At 47.4% G+C, this 22,190-nt stretch overlaps 2 protein-coding genes across 2 annotated transcripts in view; both read right to left on the reverse strand.

Moving 5' to 3' along the window:
• Nucleotides 1–703: 703 nt before the first annotated feature.
• On the reverse strand, nucleotides 704–10,127 carry AP5Z1 (adaptor related protein complex 5 subunit zeta 1). The gene is made up of 17 exons (XM_069029743.1): nucleotides 10,040–10,127; nucleotides 9,713–9,850; nucleotides 9,157–9,343; nucleotides 8,063–8,204; nucleotides 7,052–7,164; nucleotides 6,393–6,561; nucleotides 5,568–5,708; nucleotides 5,156–5,193; nucleotides 4,914–5,076; nucleotides 4,493–4,668; nucleotides 3,851–3,993; nucleotides 2,948–3,097; nucleotides 2,634–2,745; nucleotides 2,151–2,248; nucleotides 1,756–1,888; nucleotides 1,382–1,596; nucleotides 704–1,112 (listed from the first exon to the last, which is right to left on the reverse strand). Exons 1-17 carry the CDS (start codon nucleotides 10,078–10,080, stop codon nucleotides 848–850), a joined length of 2,424 nt encoding a protein of 807 aa, XP_068885844.1. The 5' UTR covers nucleotides 10,081–10,127; the 3' UTR covers nucleotides 704–847.
• Nucleotides 10,128–11,789: 1,662 nt separating this feature from the next.
• FOXK1 (forkhead box K1) overlaps nucleotides 11,790–22,190 on the reverse strand; it is a 56,676-nt gene continuing 46,275 nt past the window's right edge. Inside the window, exon 9 of the mRNA XM_069029593.1 lies at nucleotides 11,790–20,872. Within this exon, the coding sequence (XP_068885694.1) occupies nucleotides 20,652–20,872 (221 nt within the window). The 3' untranslated portion in view covers nucleotides 11,790–20,651. The remainder of the gene's footprint in view (nucleotides 20,873–22,190) is intronic.

Consider the following 22,190-nt stretch of genomic DNA (forward strand, 5'->3'; position numbering starts at 1 on the left):
GCAGTACCAGCGCAACCCACTGAGCACCCCTGGAGCTGGAAAACAGCCCCAGAGCTGTGTGTCACTCACAGTGCAGTCACGTATTGAAACAGACTGTAAATAAACCCTGCTATTTACTAGTGTGCATGAGGGCTGGCTTCTCCAGGGAGGAGCAGTGGGATGGACTGACTTCCCTGTGTGTTAATACTGTACAGCTCAGATGTGTATAAAGCTCTGGTGCAGATACTGAGCACAGCATGGCGCCTGTCGGACACGGTGGATGTTAAGAAATGCTCTGTATCAACAATAAACTGGATCAATAAATCTCTCTAAGCCCTGCTCTGACAGCTGTCTCTTGGATCTCTCTGTGTTCATTCTGATGGTGAGACAGAAGAGTGGTGAGGGCTCCCAGATGTGAGAGTCACTCCTGCATGCTCCAACTCACACATGCCTTTGCTCGACCTGCTGCACGGAGAGGCAAGAAAAGCAGCACGTGCAGATGTAGTGAGAGCAAAGGGACAGGGAAACAAGGCAGAGGAAGGGAGGGAAGAAGTACATCTCCAAAGGCACAGGGTGTGCTGGCAGGGTATTAATGCACACATTCACTCTCCTGCAACATTTGCACAAATCCACCAGGATTTTCAATGCATACTCACCAGGAAGGGATAAGACAAGCTTAGGAGATAAAAAAGCAACAGGCACTAGGACACAAATACAAACAGCCTCAGACAGAAGAGCAGCCTCAGCTCTCCTTACTCCTGTTCTCTGTTTCATTCACAATCATTTGTTCCTCTTTTCCAGTTAAGATCAGGGCCTCAGCCTTGAGTGTCAGCAGTGTCCAGTGAGTTACTCCAGAAACCTCCTGCCTTCACACTGGCACGGAGCCTGGAGCTGGCTCCAGGAGCTGGGTGACCATCCTGAGGGCCAAAGGGAGGGAGTCATTCACCTCCCTCTGAAACCGTGTGCTGGCCACGGGTGGGGTGAACACAAACTGAGCCACGCTGGGCATTTTCAGCAGGTTCATGAGCTCAGTTGCCCGAATAAGGATCTCCTCTAGGTCCTCCTCGCAGTAAACAGAGGTGACAGCAGGGCTCTGCACAAATGTCCTCATCTTGGACAGGAACATGGACACTCTGAAGGAGAGAAGGACATGGATATCAACTGGCAGGACCTTTGCACCCAGCCAGATCACAACTCAAGCGTGTAATCTCCAACAGACTAGTGCAGGTGACAGAGTGCTAGTCAGCAGATGAATCCCACTCCCCCAAACTGTGCCCCTCCACAGCTCACCTCTGCCCTTTTTCAGGTTCACCAGTTGCCAGACCCAATTATTAATTAATAACAGCAAACCCATGTTCGGACGCATGAGATCTGCACGTTTCAACCCCTTGCTGGTGCTCACCTGGGGATCAAGTCCTGGCTGCGGGCTGCCAGCTTGGTCAAGGTGGCCATGAGGACACTGATGGCACGAGGGGCACAGCTGGGGGTGCCGGCCTGTGGCCGGAGCTGGGTGATTTCAAAGAGCACGGCCTCGAGGGTCTCGAAGAACCGCGTGATCTGCTCCACTGTGCAGCGCTTGTCGTAGGACACCGACAGGTACTCGCCAATAGCCCACACCTGAGGCCAGGGCAGAAGGGAGCACAGGGAAAGGGAACTGAATAACTTTTAGGGAATAGAAAATTAGCTTAGCTAATGCTAGGACAGAGAAGGAGAGGGAAGGTGAGCAGCAAAGTGCAGTTGCAGCAGCCTGTGGCAGCAGCAGGCGGTCCTGCTCACCATGTGGGTGAAGATGGCCTCCTTGCTCTGGATGTTGCTGACTGTTCCCGAGAACTCCAGGATCTCCGTGGACAGTTCCACCACGAGTGCAGGGCGCAGCCTGCAGAGCCTCACCAGCTGTGAGCTCAGCACCCTGGAGCAGAGAAAAGGGCACAGCTCAGACCAGGGCAAGGTGGTGATCCCCAAAGCCAGGAGGGGCTGGCAGCACCCAGCCACTGGCACAGGGCTGTACCCTCTGGATGTTCCCAGCAGGGATGAAGGTGCAGCCCCCATTGTGCAGCCTTCAAAGATGTGTCACAGCGGGGACTGGGCCACAACTGAAAAGGCTCCTGGGCTGCCCTGGGATGCCAGGAGGAAGGGCTGGGAGTTGGGCTGTGCCTCCTGTCCCATCTCACCTGTACACATCATCTTTAAATGACGGGATCTCATAGAGCTGGTCACTCCTCTGCAGCAGCAGCACCACCAGCTGGTTTATCAGAGACCCATCTGCAAACTGAAAGTCAGCCCTTGTTTCAGCAGTACCAGTGACTCCCAGCAGCCAAACCCAAACTAACCAGCCAGGTGAGACAGCGGGCAGAGAACCTGCCTGATCGATGAGGGGAGCAGTGCACAAAGCAGGTATCAGGTACACACTGTGCTCTCACCTCTCTCCTTTACAGCTGACTGAGAGCAGAGTGAACCTGATGCTACATCACAGAGCTTTTCTGTTTCTCTGGATGAAGTGGCCACCTCAGTGCTGTTCATGCCAGTATCAATCCCATCCTCCCCTCATGCACCCCTCTCTGAAAGCTGCAGCATCTTAACAATTTTGTTTCTACAACATAACAAGAGATCCCCATGGCACAACTGGGAACAGAACTCCTCCTAAAAGGACCTACCTCTGCCACCACCCCGAAAAAGAGCTCCAGTAAGACAGGGACAACCTCTGCACACTGCACCACCCTTGGGCTGCCAGCCAGGGATCCCAGCAGCTGCCGAAGTGGAACCAGACTGTGGGCGAAAGAGTTACTGTTGAAGGTTTGTTCCCAGTTGCCCTTCCCTATCCCCCACAAGGCCTTCGAGTGCTGGCAAAGCTGACACAGGGAAGAGAAATCCACCTCACGCCAGCTGAGAGTGGCTGTGCCTTTCCCAGTAATCCCAGTGCTGCCTCCCAGAGCTGGATGGCTGAACCACACTCCAGGCAGGCTCCTACCTCTCCGGGGCATCCTCAGGAGCAGACTTGGTGCGGAGAAGATACTGGAACATGCTCTTGTAGAGGGGATGGCGAAAGGCCTCCAGACACCTGGCTGGTTTCCCAGCTGGGTCGCTGCTGGACTTCTCGGAGGCAGGAAGAGCAGCTGCCCTAGCAGGGAACACACAGAATGTGCTGCACTGTGAGAATGGGCCAGGGCAGAGCTGGGATCCTGAACACTGGACAGCAAGCTGGTCTAATCCAGGCTCTCTGGAAGCCAGAGAGTCAACCTGATGAGCTCAGGACCCCTGTATTCAGGCAATAGTTCCAGACTTGCTTCTGTGTCATGCCCAGGAAAGGGAAAATGGCACTCTGTATCCCTCAGTCATCCAAGCCCACCAACACCTGCCTTTAGGATGATTCTCTTTTCTAAGCACTGCAGAAAGAGCTGTAATGTCAGGAGGACAAGAGCAGAGGTATAGCTAGTTCCAGTCCTACCCCATCCTTCTGGAAGCTCACAGTTCCTAAGCTCTCAGGAAGAAAATTCTGTGTGTCTCCAGAACAAAGCCAAAAATAGGGCTAAGAGCAGGGAAGGAAGAATTGGTATTGCACCTCTGTATTGAGGTGGTAGCTCATGGCAGCCTCAAATATGTGGCAACCATTTGGAGCTGGATAGGGAGAAGGGAATGACAACAGCTCCCTGAGCTCCAAAGACAGTCCAGTACTGAAATGTGAGAGCTGGTCACCTTCTCTTCCCATGTACAACACATTACTAGGAAAACTGGGCTGACATCTGTGCAGCCTTGTGTTAACCCTGCAGTGATGGCTCTTGCTCTGTGACAGCTGAGGGTCAGAAGTGGGTACTGGGCTTTGGTCAGTGTCAAGATGCTGATTAACAAGTGGGAGGAAGGGAAGGTGCATTACCTCAGCTGGATGTCCAGAGCTGCTGTCAAACAGGGCAGGTCAAGCAACAAATGGAAGATCTCAATGGCCGTGCCTGCATCCAGCAGAAACGGGAGAAGGTCCACAAACTCAGAGATAAGAGGTGGGCTGTTCCACGCCAGGAACTGCAAGGAACAAGCACAAACTGCTGCACTATCCCAGCTCCTCTATCACACACCCAGACAACTCCACACTATGACCAGATGGAATGGGGAAGGGAAAGTCACATCTGAAAAGCAAACCCAAAGAAGTCTGAGGGTTTGGTCAAAACCCAGGAGCCTGTTAGAAGCTCAACACAGGCCTCTGGCAGCTGGTTCAGTGGCTGGCAAGCTGCAACTTACTAAACTTTTCCAGAAACAAAGTGCTGTGTCCTGTGTTCACTGTGCTTCCCAGCCCTCTGCAGTCCTGCCAACCCAGACTCTCCTCTCCTGGCAGTGCTAAACACACCCAGAACCCTCCTCCCCTTCGAACTCACACTTATTTTGTAACAGTCCTTCTTGCCTGTGCTGTCCCTAGCACTGCCATGGAGGCACATGGTGGGCTTTGGGGTGCACAAAGGAAATTCTAGGGCACGGAAAGGCATGTGAAGCAGGCGTTCCCCTCTGCTGCTCCAACACGCTGTACCTTGAAGAGATTTGGGAAACTCTGCCTGAATATGGAGGAGTCTGTGAAGAACTGGCTGTTGTCTTTGCAGAACTGGACAAATTCGAAGGCCAGTGATGGGTTGTGAAAAAGCTGAGCTGGGATATCTGTGAAGAGGTGTTTGTAGATGGCCTCCGAGTCCACAGCTGCCAGTTTGCCTGGGAGGACAGAGCACCTTGCTGAGCACAACCCACCCAGCAGCCCTGCCAGGGCTCCAGGGGCTAAGAGAGATCTGGGTTCTGTTTCTCTAAAGAGCTCCTGGGTCTCCTGGGGTGGGATCATCCATACCAGAGCACAGGGGAGATGGAATTATTCTGGCAGGCAGCAAACTGCCAGGACAAAAGGCTGTGCTGGAGCAGGCAAGACTGGATTGTGGAGGATGGGGTGGGAGCTGAAGACTTACTGTGGTTCAGGAAGAACTGGGCAATGGGCAGCAGTGCCCTGGCATAAGAGGCATCCCCACAGATCCTGCTGTGCAGGACTTTCAGGAAGGAGACAGCACGGCACACGTAGGAGGAGTCCTGTTTGCAGATGATGTCCATGATTGTCACTGCCTCAATGAGACACTACAGGAGAGCAGAGAGTAAGATTGGAGTGGGGGAAGCCACAACTCCCAGAGCTTCAGCCCCACCTCTGTGTGCTTACAGCTTTCTGCAGGTCTCCATCATCTTTCTTCAGGGGTCCTGCCAGAGAAATGAGTCCAACTTAAGCTTTGAGCCCACACAGGAATATGAGGCTGTCAGTTTGAGCACTAACCCCGACTTCAGGGCAGGCAGGAACACACACTGATCCTCATTCCAGGCCAATCAGCACCAAGTCCCACAGCCTCTCCTGCAAACCAAGGAGGCAGGACCTGGCTGTTGCCTCCAAATCCCTCCCAAAACCCCAGCTCAGGGCTGGTCAGTGACTTGCCCCAGCAGCTGCAGCAGGCCCTATCCCTAGGAGTTGAACTGTGGATTCCAGGGAGTGAGATCCCAGCCCAAGCATGCAGTGAACCAGAAATATTTTGGAGAACACTACCAAGAAGACTGCCAGGAGGGCTCATGGCAAGACTCACGGCGGTTGCTCTGCTCAGTGAGGCGCTGGCAGTACTCGAAGGCTTTCTCCCGCAGACGCTCCCTGGGGGGAAGCAGCCGGCCAGCCGTGGGTGCAGTGGAGACCATGCATGTGACAGACCTGTCCATTCCTGCTTTGTCACCTGCACAATAAACATCACATGTGTCAGCTCCTCACAGGCAATGTCACCCACACAGCGGCCCTGCAACAGAAAGGCAGCTGACTGTCCCCGGGTGCAGAGTGAAGAACAGGAGGCTGAGGGAGAAGGGAATGTTACAAGAATACCAAGGAGATGCTGTCTCACATCACCCAGGCCTTCCTTCCTAGGAATCCATGAGGCTTTGCCTGAAAACAGGAGACTCATCAAACAACTAATTCTCCAAGGAAGGATCATTAAGTATCAGTCAGGAGGTTTAGTGATATTCCTTCCCAAACTTTCCCTGCTCCTAGTCCAAGATCTCTGAACTCTTGCCCACATTCCTGTCACCTGGAATCATAGAATGACAGGATGGTTTGGGTTGGAAGGGACTTAAAGCTCATCCAGTTCCAATGTCTCTGCCATGGGCAGGGACACCTTCCACTACCCCAGGTTGCTCCAAGTCCTGTCCAACCTGGCCCTGGACACTTCCAGGGATGGGGCAACCACAGCTTCTCTGGGCGACCTGTGCCAGGGCCTCCCCACCCTTACAGGGAATAACTTCTTCCTAATATCTAATCAGTTTGAAAGAGAGGAGATTGCTGCGTTGCTGATGCAGCCACCTCATACAACATCTGAAAGCACACAGCCCCTTTGGGGCACAGTGGCCTGCAGACCTTCAATCCCTACCTGGATTAGTGGTGTTCAGCTCCTTGCCCCCATAGCACAGCAGCCAGTTTCTCAGCATGGAGAAGGTTTGCACGTTGAGCCACTGGTCCTGTGTGTAGTGCTGAGCCACTGAGAGCACTGTGAAGAAGTCTGTGGCAACAGCACCATCCACCTCTGTGACAGGAGCAGGCTGAGAGAAAAGATGCAGCAGGTCAGAGCCCCAGGGAAAAGCTAAGTGAGAGGGCAGGGAAAACCCACTGAGCCCATGGAGATAAGTAGTCTTTGTTTGGGGTCCTGCAGGAGGGCAGGTATCCAGAGAAAAGCCAGCTGTGCCAGATCCCCCTCCCCAGCTGAAACATTCAACTTTGCTACTCTGACACTGGTCTCGTTTGCAATCACCTTTTACTCTGAATTACATGGTCACTAAGAGACTCTTCTCTTAAAACTATTTCAAGGATAAAAGCTCTGGCTCTACAGCTGAAGTCCTAAATCTCAGAGCTGTAAATCCCCCTACTTTGCTTTCCTATGTGTCTTAACCATATGTCCCACAAAAAATGCTGAAGAACAGCAGCACTTCTAGGCTACCATTTTCCAAAAGGAGGTGATTCTGTGAACCCAAACCAGCAGGTAACAGACTAACAAATGCCCCTGTAAGGTCACTATGGCAACTCAGCACTCACCTGTTTGGTTCTGGGACTGGAGAAGAAGCCTCCAGAGGGCTGAGCCATTCCTTGCTGAATGCTTGCATACCTCAGCCAGTCAGCCAGCTTTTTACTGACAACATTGGTCTGCTCTGTACAATGGAAGTGATAGGGTCATTGCTGGGCTGGGCAGAGAAGCAGCTTCTGTAACATGTCCCTGCTAACCCTCAATTGCTGTGCTTTTTCTCCAGCCTAGATCACTTTCTGATCCAGCAATCCATAAAGAAACTGGTATGCTGAGGTGGGTGTCCTGTACTCCTCATACTACCTCAGTCAGGGAGTGAGTGCTGGAACCAGATCACTCAAGAGATACCTGTTCCTTTGTCTCCATCCACAGCTGCTATTAGGAGGAATGTAAAAACACTGTCACTCTCTTCAGACAGTGTCTGGCTTCAGCTCTGCAGCCAAAGGCACAAATCCCTCACTGGGAACTTGCAGGAGCTGGGGCAGGTGATCCTGCCTGTTCTGCAGGCCCATGCACCCAGCCCAACATCCTCCCCAAAGCTTCTCCTGCACACTGCACAGAGCACACAAACCTCCCAGGGAACTCCCAGAAACTCACCCTTGCTCACAACTCCCCAGCATTTTAAGCTTGGAATGCTCTCCTAGGTTAACTCATCACTACCTATTCAGTGCTGCCTCTCTGATGAAGAGCACCTCTAGGTGTTTCTGCTGCTCTCTTGACCAGATGCACAGGCACATCTCTGTTCCTCTCCCTCTCTTTGCTTGGTGCTCTTCAGCTACGGTTTCACACTCCTACTGCATCTGGAGACCTCAGCTAGAGTACATGATCCTGTTATACAAACCCACAGCCAGGACTTGACTGGGAGGCCCAGTCCCAGTTTTGTGAGGTGGAATACATCTCATCCAGTAAGTTCTCTTTTCTTGTAGCAGAGATGTCACTTTTGACAGCAGTTTCCAACTGAGAGCCTTCTGATCACTACCCAGCTCACAGCCAGGTGGCAATCTCAGCCCTTCCTATGGATTTACCTTCTGTTAGAGATTCTGGTGAAAGGCTGATGACATTTGCCAGGACAGGAAGAAGGAACCGAGCACTCTGACCCTCGGGCAGTCTTTTTTCAAGGGCTTTCACAACATGCTGCCCCACAGCAGCCACTTCAGCCTTATTTCCCTGAAAAATAAAGCAAAGGTAAAGACAGACAAGATAATCTACCATCACTAGAGACCAACACTGTACAGTCTCTTCCAGCAGGCATCAAACACAAAAGGAAATCCCAGCACAGATGATTTTACCACATTTTACAGAGATTTTCTGCAATTTGAATTCACAGGTCCCAAACTATGGGGCTGCTTTGGATTGTGGAACTGCAGGACAGTCTGAAGGCTGGATACAGGAGAGAGGAGCTTTGTAAGGCAGCACATAAGCACATTGCTGGTTTCTGTTTCACTTCCTTTAGTTAAGTAGACTCAGATGAATGTCAGAAACATAGGAGACATTTCTAAGCACACAGTGAAACTCAGAACGAGAAGTTTCAGAAAAATATTTTAACAGGCACAATAAAAGTAAAAGAAGGAGAGGAAAAAGGAAGTTTCCAGCTTGCTCCCCAGGCAGCACTCAAACAGGAGGAAGGTCCTCATGTTTGCTTCTCTCCATGGAGAATCTGGATCTTTGAAGTGTCATTTGCATTTACAGCCCTACATGTTTTATAGGCTCTATGTATATTTTTTATATGTGAACATGAAAGCCAATATCGTAAGAAGTAGTAATAAATTCACTCTAAAATCTTTTGCTTTCCAGGTTCAAGCAGCCTTAATTTGAAATCTATTCCAGCAGTCAGCACTAAAGGTTCATTTTTGCTTCCAGGACCTCAGTGTCTAAACATTAAAATTTTAAGCATTTTCTGTTGCTAAGTGCTACACACAAAAAAGTTGCCATTTTTTCGTATGCAAAGTAGAACAGTGAGATTCCTTAAATGAACATTGAAATGCCTCTGCTTTTTCTCTACATATTTCCAATTGACTTTCACTCTCCTTGAGCTCAGGGAGGAGCTCAGGAGCAGGGAACAATCAAAAAGCAAATCCATATTGACAAAGGAAGATCTCTTACTTGACAGGTCATTTACCTGAGCCAGAAGGATGGAGGATACCAGGCTCAAGAGCTTTGTATCTTGAATTTCATCACAGGAGAGGATCAGATCGTTGCAAGGTGACATCTCTCTCAGGATGGCAGCACATAACACCTGAATCTGCTCAGGACTTTTGGGTGAGCACAGCACAGTCTGCAACAGCTCCACAAACTTGCCATCGAGCCTGCAAGAGTCACAGTAAACATCACCACAAGGCAAGAAAAGATTCAGATGTTTATTTCCTGCATATTCTTGGCTTCGGGATGATCCCCCTTGACAGTGACCGATGCCATCTCATCACCTTCACTTCTGAATGCAGTTTGACAGAGGGCTCAGTGAGACCAACCCTTGTTATTCTTGCTGCAAAAGGAGATGGGCACCTTCTTCTTAGTAAGGGGGTGAAAAGCAAAGACGGGCTTTGAGTTTATATTGAACTTGGGGTTTTCAAGGCAGGGTGTTATTTTAAAGCCCTAACCCACGCCCTTCCTTTCCTTTTGGTTAGGAAGGTAACGCTTTGCTTCTTTGAACACCCGAGACACACAAGGCCACTCACTTGCGGGGGTACTTGGTGGCGGCCACGGTGAGGTGCAGCCTCTGCAGCCCATCCACGGCCTCGGGGCCCGGCTCGGGGCCCTGCAGCAGGGCGGACACGCGGGCGCCGAATCTCCGCAGCTCCTCCTCCTGGATCTCCCTGCCGGGAGAGTCGGGGCTGTCGGGAACCCGGGCCCCCATTCCCGGCCCTCTTGGGAAGCTCCGGGATGCAGGGTCGGTACACACCGCCCTCCCCTCCGCCCGGCTCCCCGCTCAGCCCCGGGCAGGACCCGGGCCCGGCCCAAGGGGTTCCCGCCGCTGTCCCCTGTCCCCTCGTCCCCCGTCGCACCTCGCCTGCCTGAGGAAGCTCTCGGCAGCCGCCGTGAACATCCCGGCCCCGCCGCCGCCCGGGCCCGGGCCCGTGCCACGGTACGCGGCCAAAGCCGCCCCCCACGGGCGGGCGGTACGTCGCGCCGGCTCCGGGGGGACGCGGCGGCTACTGCACGAAGGTTCCGCCTGGCGGGAAAGGCTCGCGGAGACAAGGTGCGACCAAAATCATCACTAGCGGCTGCTCAAGGATCGTTTTGAGGTGTTGCTGTTATTATTCCCCACCTCAGAAGCCTGAGGAGAAGCTTGGCTCTGAAGCCATCCCGCATGGAACGAAGGGGAGCAGCTCTAGGCACTCAGATGTATGGAAAACATCATTACAAGGCAGAGAGCTAAGAGCTGGGGCTTCTTACGGGTGCGATGGTAAAAGATGATGTGTCAGCCTTTCCTGCAACCTGTTCATAAAACAGACCTTTCCAAAACTGCTAAGAGATGTTCAAACCAGCTGCTCAGGTTTTCAGCGCTCCCAGAAGTTAAAAATCCATCAGGACTCTCTCTGCCGACTGCTAACACGGCTGAAACCCTCACCGCCATGCTGAGCGTTGCCCCGCAAGGAGATGCCAGGGGACAAAACTTGGCACTTTGCCCTTTGGTAATTCCCTGCCCTGTGCTCTCCTGGCATTAAAGTTCATTAACACCATGCCTGGGCAATCAGCCAGCAGAGCAGCAGCACGTGGGGAGCCAAAGACAGGATAATTTTAAAAGACACCCCCCCAAAAGGGCTCTGGACAAATATATTTGCTCACTGCGTACTGTGTTATTCATTTTTTAATTAGTCAACTAAAAAAAAAAATCCTCCGTGTAGTAGCTGAAGGGAGACTACAAGAAAGATGGAGAGAAACCTTTTACAAGGGCATGGAGTGACAAGGGGGGAGGGCTTCCCACTGCCGGAAGGCAGAGTTAAATAGGATATTGGGAAGAAATTCTTTCCTGTGAGGGTGGGGAGGCCCTGGCACAGGTTGCCCAGGGAAGTTGTGGCTGCCCCTGGATCCCTGAAAGTGTCCAAGGCCAGGCTGGATGGGACTTGGAGCAACCTGGGATAGTGGAAGGTGTCCCTGCCCATGGCAAGGATTGGGATGAGATGATTTTTAAGGTTCTTTCCAACCCAAACCATTCTGTGGTTCTAAAATTCTATGAATTACAGCTACTTTATGTCAGTTGAGGACTTAAAAGATATTCCTATTTAATTTTGGAGCTCAGTATATTCAGTCAAAATAAACCCAGAACTTAAATTGTAGCTGCACGAGGAGGACAAAGAAGGGAAAAGTCTAGCTACAAGACAGATAAAGTACTGTTTCCTGACCTCATACACTTAAATGAAAACAATTATTATAAATTACAGGGGAATGCAGTGGAATATTTTAACGTTCAAAATAACAATGTTTCACTTCATGACAAAACAAAAGCTGGAGCTGGAGGAGCAGTTTATAAGCCCCAGGGGAAGCATCACAGATCTCAAACACACATGTCCATATGTTCACTCTGCTGTGAGCCAACAGCTGCCCAAATAACTGACAGGATCAAAAGTGGGGTGTCTGAACTCTAAACACTGCAAGGTGTGCAGATACAGACTTCCTTCCTACATAAAAGAAAAGGAAAAAAAATATTAAACACACTGTCCCCTCACTGCTACAGGAAACTCAACCCCCCTGTGATGCTACACTGGAAGGAGCCAAGTCTGTCACCCAAAGCAGCAAAGCAATTTCAGGGCATTTTCTCTTTCATATATAATTTTATTTCTGGTTATAGAAACAAATGCTAAGAGGAGAAGCAACATTCCCCAACCACATACATCAAATTAAGGTAACAGAACAGTTAAAATAAATGAAAAAAAAAAAAAGTAGAAATTTAAACCTTTGTTATAGCTTTAAAATATTAACGTTCTCGATACATTAGAAATCACATTCAGATCTCAAATTACTTAAAAAATGTATGGCTCTATATTAAACAAACAAACAAACAAAACCACTGTATCCCATTTGATGTGGAACTGCAGGTCCTGCTCCTTGGATGCAGGATCCCACCCTGGTGGGAGCCACGGCTGCCTGTGCAGTTGAGCATCTCGCAGGAGCAGTGCTGCAACATGGCCAGAGGAAGAACATGAACTTCACATCCACGGCCCCACATGGAGCTTCCCCCTTGGGATACACACCTGCTTTTCAGAAAGCACTGATAACGAAAACAAGTCACAAAAAAAAAAAAAAACAAAAAAAAAAACCAACAACAACTTTTGATATCAGCTGTAAAAAAAAAAACCCCACAAACCCCAAAACATCTGGCTGGAGGTGTCTTGCACAGGCAACACCAGGAACTGAAATGCAAGCATGGCTTCAGTTTCCCCTTTCCATCACCTTCTTATTTTATAAAGTAAGTGCCAAACTGAGGTGAAAGGGGTAAGGCTGGCCCAGATCTCTGTAGCAAACCCTTCTGTGAAGCCATTGAGGTATTTCAGGTTCTCCTCTCAGCCTTCCCCGGGGATTCGGTGGGAATGAACATCTGCAGAACAGGGGGAGAGTTGGATTTTTCTGAATTTGTTTTTACTTTTTAGAGCAATTATTCAGAGTTGAATCTGAATTTCCAGCTTTACCATCCGTTGCTCATACACAGCTTTTGATTTATCCCTCAACAGCTTTTAACAGTCTTTTGGATAACAGTCCTTTGGATAGCTACAGACTCTTAAAATGCTCTTTTTGGCTATGCGGGGGTTGGCTGGCAGGCTGGACAAGGCCAGTCTCCTCAGCACAAACAGCATGTCCAGAACCCAACACAACATATGGTCTTGTAGGATTTTTGCATTTTAAATCCATTTTCTGTATCACTGTATTTGAATGAGTTTGGTTTGGTTTTTTTTTTTTTAACATTCTGTTTTCTATTAAAGCAAAAAGATCTTACAAACAATACTCTGGTTCCCTCTACTTCAAGCCCATTTGAGGGAGAAAACAGGGAGAGATTAAGCAAGTTTAGGTTTACAGTAATTCAATTGCTACAGAGCCAACTTAGCAGCCTGCCCACCTCCCAAGAGCAGCATATAAATCAGCAGAACATCAGGATGTTCTGCACCAGACTTTTAGCAGCAAGACAGTGAAACAGAAGGAATTCTCACTTTTTCTGCTCCATTTAAATCTCATTTTTCTTCAGCTACCAGACATTTCTCCTCACCATTGCCCTTAGCTTTAAGGAAGGCTCTGTCTCAGACTGTTTTAAGTGAAACTGAGGTGGGGTAGAAGCAGGACAGAGAGGTCCAGATCACAGCATAACCTGGCAGCAGACACGAGGCAACAACCAAATATTAGGGGAAGTCTGGGTTTCACAAGGGCTGTGTTCTGCTGGATGAGGATGAAAGCTGCTTCCTTTCACTGCTCCTATTCTGGTCACTCTTCCTATCACCAACCCTGTCCTCCCTGAAGTTCTGAAGCCCCATCACCAGCCACTGATTGCTGAGGTGAAGCCTTCACTCAGATCCTCATAGAGAATTTCTGCTTCTGGAAGAGCAATTAGGATTAGGAAGTCAAGTATCACTTGCTTTTATTCTCAGAAGACCCAAGTGGTTCAAAATATACCCTTCTGTGAATTTAGTGATCCTTGTGGAATTAAACCACACCTGAAATTTGGCCAGTTCAGTAAAATTTACTCCCTGTGAATGGAAACATTAGAAAAACTCTTCTGTGCTTGTTTTTGAGGTGATATAGACACACCTCACCCCACAAAGAGACAGAAGCATGATAAAAGGAAAATGATCTCACCACAGAGGAAAAGGAACTATTTCATCGTGCCCCAGTGTCAGCTTAGCCACCTGACAGGGAGGAATTCCTCAGCCTTACAAGCATCCTCGTGGACCCCCCATAAATCTCCTCTGTTAGAAATAAGGTCCCATTACTTAGAGAGCAGAATCTGTAAAGAACTCCCTGCTACTGCATCTAGAGAGAACTGCACACAAGAAAGGATTCCAGCTTTCATTAGTGGCATTTGGGGGATTTTCTTGCCAGAAAAGCAGTGTGGATTGGGGTTGCTGAAAACAGGACAAAACCAGAAGCAGGGATTCCTACACAAGGAAGATGCAAGTACCAAGTTGCCTCTTCTGCTCTGCGAGAGGAATGAAAGCAATCACTGAAGTAAAGCTGCTTCCCCTGGCTGCTCACATTCGTTACAAAAATAGGTTCATCGTTCTGTCAGAGTCAGTGCCTGGTGCAGGAATTTACCAATACACTACATAAAAGTCTGTGTAAGTACCATTTAAGAGAAAGAAATAGTCATGGACCATTTATATATCTATATTGACACACACGCCCACACACTCACACATTAATAAATATAAATTTTATGTTTACACAGATCTAATTTAATATTCTCTGAAAAAAAATATTTAAAGGGTTTCTTCCTTAGCTGCCACCCATGAATTGTCAATGTTTTTTTTTTTTCTGTCTTGAGAGCAAAGGGGTAGATTTGGCACAACTACCCTCATGCTCTGAAACTTAAAGTGACACATAAGGAGAGGACCAACCATACATTCTGAAAGGTTTTAGTTCAGTGTTGGCAAATTGAAAAGGTATCAAAAGAATTTTCTGAACATATTAATACAAACGTCAAAAACGGATTCAAAATTTGGAATTTAAATATAGTGCTCCAAGAAAACCAAGTATTTTTCAAAATGTCTTGCTCAGGCCAAAGTAAAATGCTCCCTGGTGTATTACTGCCCCATGAAAGACACCCTAACAAGAAATCCCACCCTCACAGCTAGGAAATTCCCACTGCTGATTATGGTTTGTGAATATATCCACACCTGTGTGCACAAACACGTGCACTGTCCTGCAAACAGCCCACCCAGCAGAGAGAGATGCTGATCTAACAAATCACAGCCTGACAGCTGCCAGGCAGCCCAGAGAGAGATGCCCCAGCCACGTTTTGATCAGGTGCAGATCAACATGCAAGGAAGGCATCGCCTCCCAATCCCATCAGCTCCAGCAATCCAGATGACCTTGTAGTGTAACAGTTTTCTGCAGCACAGCTGGCTCCATTGGAAGCTACACTTTCCAGCAGTAGTGTATGCTATAATAGTAGCAGCTTGGGCATAATTTTTCACCCAGAAGGACACAAAAAGTTATACAACAGATTGTTCAGTCATGTAACTGCAACCTAACACAAGAATCCTCACCAGATGCAGACCTTCAAGCAATGGAATTAAATTAGGAGTTGGATTAAAGGACTCTGGAGTTGACAGAAATAACTACAAATAGAGGCGGAAAACTGATGAGGAGCAGAAACAGGAGCTGCCCAAGAGACTGGCTGGCAAGAGAAGACAGATCATTTGCTGCAGGATGGCATTTGGAAACTCAAAAACTCACTGTGCAGCAAGGGCAAAATTATGAAGCAAGTCCTGTTCCTTTAGAGGTACATTCTTAATGCCCTAGTCCAACGTATTAGCAGCAGGACTTAAAAAACCTCAAAGATTTTATATGAGGTAGAAACTCAAGGCAAGTTCCACATTGGATTGAACCTACCGCTTGATAAGCTAAAGTACAGATATTTTAAAAGTGATCAGGATCCTTCAGTGCTGCTTCCTGCTCAAAAAGACCCAAGCTAGGACTGTCCCTTGGAAGAGAGGGACAACACAGTTGCATCTGCACAAATGCAATCCAGTTCACTCTGTGATTTGTTCCTTACACTTTACACTTGTCTTGCAGCAAGAGACCAAACAGATACTGGGCTGTACTGGCAAAGTGTAGCTACCAGGCCAAGGAAAAGGATTCCTCTTCCAATCCATCCAGCACTCCCCAGATCATGTCTCTGCCTTTGGGCTTCCCAGTACAAGACCTTCTGCAGCAGTTCCACCTGATGGACAAGAAGAGACCAAAACAACCGGGCTGGTTCAGCCTTAAGAGAAGGGGAAAATCTTACTGGAATCTTCAAGTACCTATCTGCAACATGCAGAGGAGGCAGAGCTGGGCTCTTCACAGAGGCAAGGAACATATGCAGCTGCATGGGAAATTCTTCTCATGTTGCCGAGTTTTCACCTTGTGTGGTGAGAGTGGATTCTCGAAGGAAAGGTACAGAACTATTGCCAGGTTAAATCCTTGTCATCCAAGATCCCCAAACCCAGATATAGCAGGGAAACACTTCTCCTTTCACCCTACATTTTGACATTCATTTACACACTAGCACACACCAGTGATACCAAATATCTCACTGGGAACACCCCCTGATAAACCAGATGAAAAGCTCCAACATCAACTGAACAGCCCCAGCAGGCAGGGAAAAGTGTTCCACACCACACTGCAACGAAGTTCAGGTCAAATGCTCTCACTTGCCTTGATACAGGTCCCTAGCCTTCTGTACTCTAAGTTTTTATTTCATTGTGGGCATTTCCTTACTGAAAAAGGAAAAAAAAAAGTAGAAATTAACTCTGAATGACAACTCTAAGTCAGTACACAAGGCTAAACACGCAAAATCAAGTTTGCTCCCCCCAGAATCTGATGCCAAACCATGACATTGATTGCAGAAGCCCTGTAAAGGCTTCAGCTATTATTTCTTTCCTCTTACAAAGCTTTAACATGTCTCTGAAAACACTCTCCTGAATAAGCTCTGCCCAACAGCAACATGTCTAGAACACAGCATGAAAATTAATACAGGGTGACCAAATTGACCTTTCTCAGCCTGCTCTGGAGCTCCATGTATTCCACAGGTATTTTCATCCTTGAGTCCTCAGGCAGAGCTTAATGCAAGGTGCTGCTCCTGTCAGTGGATAAAAATGACTGGATATGCTACAGGGGACAGTGTTAATGGTATGAGGGAGGGAGGAATATGGGAAGGAAAAGGAGTTGAAAAGAATATATGAGCTAATCATGAACTTCAATTTTGTGCTCAGCACTGTGCTGTGTTATCACTAAATCAGATTAAATTGATCTTTCTCTAAAAAGCTTTCTGTATCACAAGAGTCAAGGTCAAGACAAACAACATGGAATTCCAGTGGAATAAAACAAAGAACAACTGCATTCAACTCTTGCAAACCGGGGCAAAGAAAGTTGCTATAAACTAACTGTGATCAAAGTAAAATTAGTCAATGTCATTGCCTAAGGTGAAAAAAAAATCAATAGGGAATGGTGGAAAGTGAATTCACACATTAAGAACTTGGCTTTACAGTTTTCCCAGGTCTAAGTTATCACAGTTTAAATATTCAATATGCCTTGACCTTTGTTACACAGACAGCAGAAAATCCGGTGAAGCCTCCTCCTCCTCTTCCCCTCAAACCTTCTTTAATGTAATCAAAGATGAGATGCAACTTTTTAGACAACAAAAGCAAGTCAGACTATCAATTTAAAATAATCCAAGTACAGCATATAACCATTAAGATAAACATTTTCTTTCTAGCTCAAGACTCAATTCTACTACCGCATTAATTTTCTCTCCTCTGCAGCCTGGCAATCAGGACTGGTATGTAAAAAGAATGGTGCTGTCTTCCAGACTGAGCAGTGTTGAAAGAATTCATCTGGAGGCCTGAAACAAAATGTCTCCATCTCACATGTTCTGGATGAGGACTACACTTTTCCACAGCTCTTGACACGATTTAGCAAGAACAATTATTTTACCAAGCAATGGTTAGGCAAACCTACCAAAAAATCTGCAAGTGGCAAGACTGCTTCCTACAGTAGCAAGGGGATGCAGCAGACTGATAAAGCAAAAAACCCCTGACAGGATGAAATGACAAGTTCCAGACACCTCAAGCAGAAAAGGTGAACAGAACAAAGATACTTGCTTATCCTGAACTCCCATTTGAACCAGCAGGCATTGTGAGCCATGGAAAGAGAGAGGAAGTGTTACTCTGTTTTACATATTCAGGAGGCAGATCTACACATGCAACCTGAGGATGGACTTTCAAGAGGTATCTATAAAGCAGCAGCTTTATGGTGGATGAAAACACTGTCACTCAGCTGACGTCCTTCTATGGTGCTGGATTAGTTTACAGAACTTTAGGGCCTAATTATTTAGACTCTCCAAGATAAAAGCATCAGCAAAGAAAAAATCCACAGAATTTTGGCAGCTCCACATCCTGAACAGTTTTCTGTTAGTTTTTCATCTTGCTCTGACTCACCCAACACTCTGGAAACCCAAGGACTCCTGTGCTTCCGGAGCGCTCCCGAGCCTCGGGGCTGTTTCAGAGGCGTGCCTGTATCTAAACCAGCAGTCACCCGAAAGTAATGATTCATCACAGACAGACTGTGCTGCACTCTCACTTGTGCCTTCTGCCTTGAAGTTCATTTTATTGACTCCTGGCTTTGAAAAGGCTACAGAAAACAGAGCTAATCCGTGTGCTTTTCCGCTGTGCCACACCTCACCTTCCCAGCGGGAGAAGGGACAGCTGGAGGCCAGCCTGCTTCAATTACGTTGTGGTCTCTTAACAATCCTCCTTCACAAAACCATTTTGAAGTACTAAAATCCCATCTAATAACTTGTCACTAAGGGCACACACCTGAATTCTGAAAGCCCAGCTGAGATAAATGATCTGTCATGAATATTTTATGTGCCTCTCTCCGCAGAAAGTAACCGCAAATCACGAGACCAAGAAATTCTTTCCTTCTTTCAGAAATATTTCTCACAAAACAATGGACTTGAGAATTAAACATGTCTGGGTTTTATTCAAGTGGTGGGACTTGGCTCTTGAATAGGATTTGGCAAAGACAAAGGAAACCTAGAAGGGAACAAGTGATGCCAGCTGTTACCTTGCAGATTTCCTCCTCAGATTCCAGCAGGCACCAAAGGGCTGTGCCTTACCCCTAATCCCTATGGATATGCTGACAGTATCATTTACTGCACACTGGCAAAGGCTTTTGCAATGTTTCTGCAGTGGGTTTTGCCTCTCTGCCTTGTCAGACTGTACAGGACAGCAAATCAGTACAGATGGGGGACAAACCATCAGAGGGGCAGTCCACCTCTCTTAAGTCTCTCTTGCCATAACCAAAGCCGTAACATTTGCTAAATTAAAAGATCTCTGCTGTGCTGCCAGAAGACATGTTAGCCAAGGGGATTGCAAAGGGTGCAAAGCCAAAGGGGTTTGCTGGAGGCTACAGGCAGGGGTGGATTTCTTTGCCAGTCATAAGGTGTCACAAGCATCCACTGTTCCACGTGGCTGAAGTGAGTCAAATCTGCCTTCCTTGAAAAACATCCTTGTACTATGTGAGGAGCCTGGAATACAGTTTGAGCAAAGGCCTCCTCCTACTGGCCAACCCAAATGGTCCTCAAGGCAGGAGACATGGGAGAGGGAGCCAAGCAATGAAAGGAAACCTCCGAATTCCTTCTGGTAAAACTGTTTAAGACCTCCAGTGACTTTTGCCACATGGAAAATAAAAGAGAAGTCTTTTGCCTTGGTCTACTACACCCTGACAGAATTTGCATGAACCACAATATGACCTCTGCTGCCTCTCATCCAAGCCCTAAACTTCCCTCTCCGAAGAGTAACACAGAATTTTGCTGTTAGCCATGGAATAGGGTCAGCTCTGACCTCCTGACCACGGTCCATCAAGCTGAAGATCACACCACCACCAGGAGGTGAAGGTGACTGCTTTAGTGCAGAACATCAACCAGTATTTTCTCAAGTTCTTAAAGACAGTGCCCATGCCTTCACCTACAGTGCTAATTTGAACAAAAGCTGGTGCTCCACACAAGCTGTGATCAATCAAATGCACACAGAACCTCCTGGAGACACCCTTCCCCATGTGATCCCCAGGCATCAAGATACTTTGGCTATTGTCCAGAGCAAGTGATGGATAATTATAAGAGATCATTGAAGATACAAACCCCTTTGTTTTTAACATCTTTACAGGAACCAAGTTAATACAGTTCCTCTGTCATCCTATTCCCTCAGAGGGAATGGAGAGAAATTGCATCTGGAAATCCAGGTGGCTGAGCCCTGTAACTCTTCCTCCTGAATCCCCATAGAAATAAGCATTCATTTTCAGAATTTTCTTTTTTAAAAAAACAGAATAATTTGCCTTTTTTTTTAAGCTTGGTACCATGTTTCTTTAATGTTGTTGAGAGATACTGCACCCATCTTTCAGCATTTGATTGCCTTAGGTGACCTTTTAAAAATGGTGCTACGGTTCAAAGCTCTCAGAAGTGTGGTATTAAGGCATAGAACGTGAGGAGTTTTCTTTCCAGGGAGCAGACTGTGTTTGTATTACATTCCTTTAGATTCTGAACTGCAATTCCCATCCCCTTGGAGCCAAAAGGGGAACAGATAGTTAAAAATATCCCAGCAGTCATACAATCAGTTGTCTGTATTTTTTTTGAACCTTAAAAAAAAAAAAAAAAAAAAAAGAAAAAGGAAAAAAAATCCCGTAAGTAGAGACAGAACAGAGTTCCAGATATGAGTTCTTGGGAGGGATTTTCCATTCTTTTTGGCACCTTGTGATTCTAACAGCTGTTGTCCTCCCATTGAAAAATCTGCCTTTAAAAAGAGCTCTTTCTTTATCAGCTGTGTTTTGAGCTGTTACAGTTGTGGTTGGTTTCCTGTGAAAGCTGCTTTAGGGCTCCTGCCATCCCATGCCCACCCCGCCATCACTCCAGCTCCTCCCACCGGTTCTTCATTCACTGGTTGCCTGTCCTTGTGGCACTGTGGATGTGATGACTCCAGTCTGGGCTGGCACTGCTCCACTGGGCTCTTCTATCCGAGGTCTTTTCACTTCAGGTTCACTGGAGGAGGCTGCTGCAGTCTCTTCGGTCCCTGGCTCGCAGACCCGGCTGACTACAACAGGAGTGGACGAGCTGGCCTGGGCTGCAAGGAGCTGCAGTGGATTTGTAAGAGCTGGCAAGGAGGATAAGAGAAGCAGAATTAGTGGGATGAAGCAGAACAAGCGTTTGCTATTCCAAGAAAAGAAAAAAAACAAAACCCCACCGTCAAACACGCGACAGCTGGCACACGGTCGGGTGGTGTTTTCCAGTGCATTCTGAAAGCCTGGCTTGCCTTGTCCTTCCCTCTCCCTCCACAACCTCTGCTTTTCAAGTTTACCAAAACAGCACCAACCCCTCTGACAGAACTTCCTTCTTCCTATCCACTGTCAAACAAGGCATTGCTAGCTAAGTATTCACCCCCAGCAAGGGAGGATCAAGCTCTGCTTAAAATTACAGCACATCTCTTTGAGAGGTACTTCTGATTGTAGGTGGCCAGAGAATTTCTCAAGAACTGCAACACCCGTGTGCTGGGCCTTTTATTTGGAGGTTTAGATGCTCTCTTGAGCCCTGCTCGCCCAGGAAGAACAAACCAGGCTGTTGGGAAAGAGAATCCAAATATTGAGGGTACTGACATCCCACTTGTAAAAGGGGCAGGAAAGAGCTTACCCTAGACAACCACATGTGTTCCCATCAGAACTGGGATCTGAACCCAGGAATTTCTGGCTTCCAATCTTGTATTGCAGTACTGACACAAGGTCTCACCCTCCCATTAATAAAAGTGGTGAGAAAAAAGACGATTTAAGTAGCAACCCTCTGTAAAAATGTCTACAATTCCTAGTTCCAGACAGAGAATGTGCTTACACACTGACTTTGGCACACACCACTGCTTGGAAAACAAAACACATGCAGTTTTTGGACTCTGCATCAATCAGAGAGGAAGCCAAAGGGGACTCAGGAGACAGCACATCCTCTGCCCTCCAGACTCATTTGCAAAGGATGGAATGACTGAACATCAGTGCTGTGCTCACTGCTAAATGCATGAAAAAAGCAGCCCTAGGATAAATAAACAAAGCAAACAGAACAAAGGCCCTCAAAGCCCAGTAACTTCTACCAAGGCATGAGAAGGAAGCTGTAGAGTATCAAGAGGATGAAGGGGAAAAAAAATTAGGGTAAGGATGAGGGCAGTCAGCCATTACAGCTTAGTGACTTAGAGAACCTAAATCACACAGTTGAAGAGAAGTTAACTTAGTACAGATGAGAGTCAAGAGACTCAGGCTTTGTTTTGTGAACCAGAAAATTTACTGCCACTTACAAAAAAAACCTCAGATGCAACTGGAACACTTCCCAGTTTGATGACAGTTAAAAAAGTTTGGTGAGATAAAAATATTTTAACATAAAAATGTTAAAATAAGAAACTGTCTGATTCTATATTAGACAAACACTAATATTAC

Source organism: Aphelocoma coerulescens, chromosome 14 (genome assembly GCF_041296385.1).
Source record: "Aphelocoma coerulescens isolate FSJ_1873_10779 chromosome 14, UR_Acoe_1.0, whole genome shotgun sequence".
In the NCBI taxonomy this organism is placed as follows: domain Eukaryota; kingdom Metazoa; phylum Chordata; class Aves; order Passeriformes; family Corvidae; genus Aphelocoma; species Aphelocoma coerulescens.

Excerpts from the sequence above, each read along its gene's own strand:
- AP5Z1 (XM_069029743.1), bottom strand. The coding sequence starts at position 10,080 with ATGTTCACGGCGGCTGCCGAGAGCTTCCTCAGGCAGGCGAG. Across the intron at positions 5,077-5,155 it reads ATGGAGACCTGCAGAAAGCT|TGTCTCATTGAGGCAGTGAC; the intron begins GTAAGCACACAG and ends GCTCTCCTGTAG. Across the intron at positions 1,597-1,755 it reads AGGCCATCTTCACCCACATG|GTGTGGGCTATTGGCGAGTA; the intron begins GTGAGCAGGACC and ends CCCTGGCCTCAG.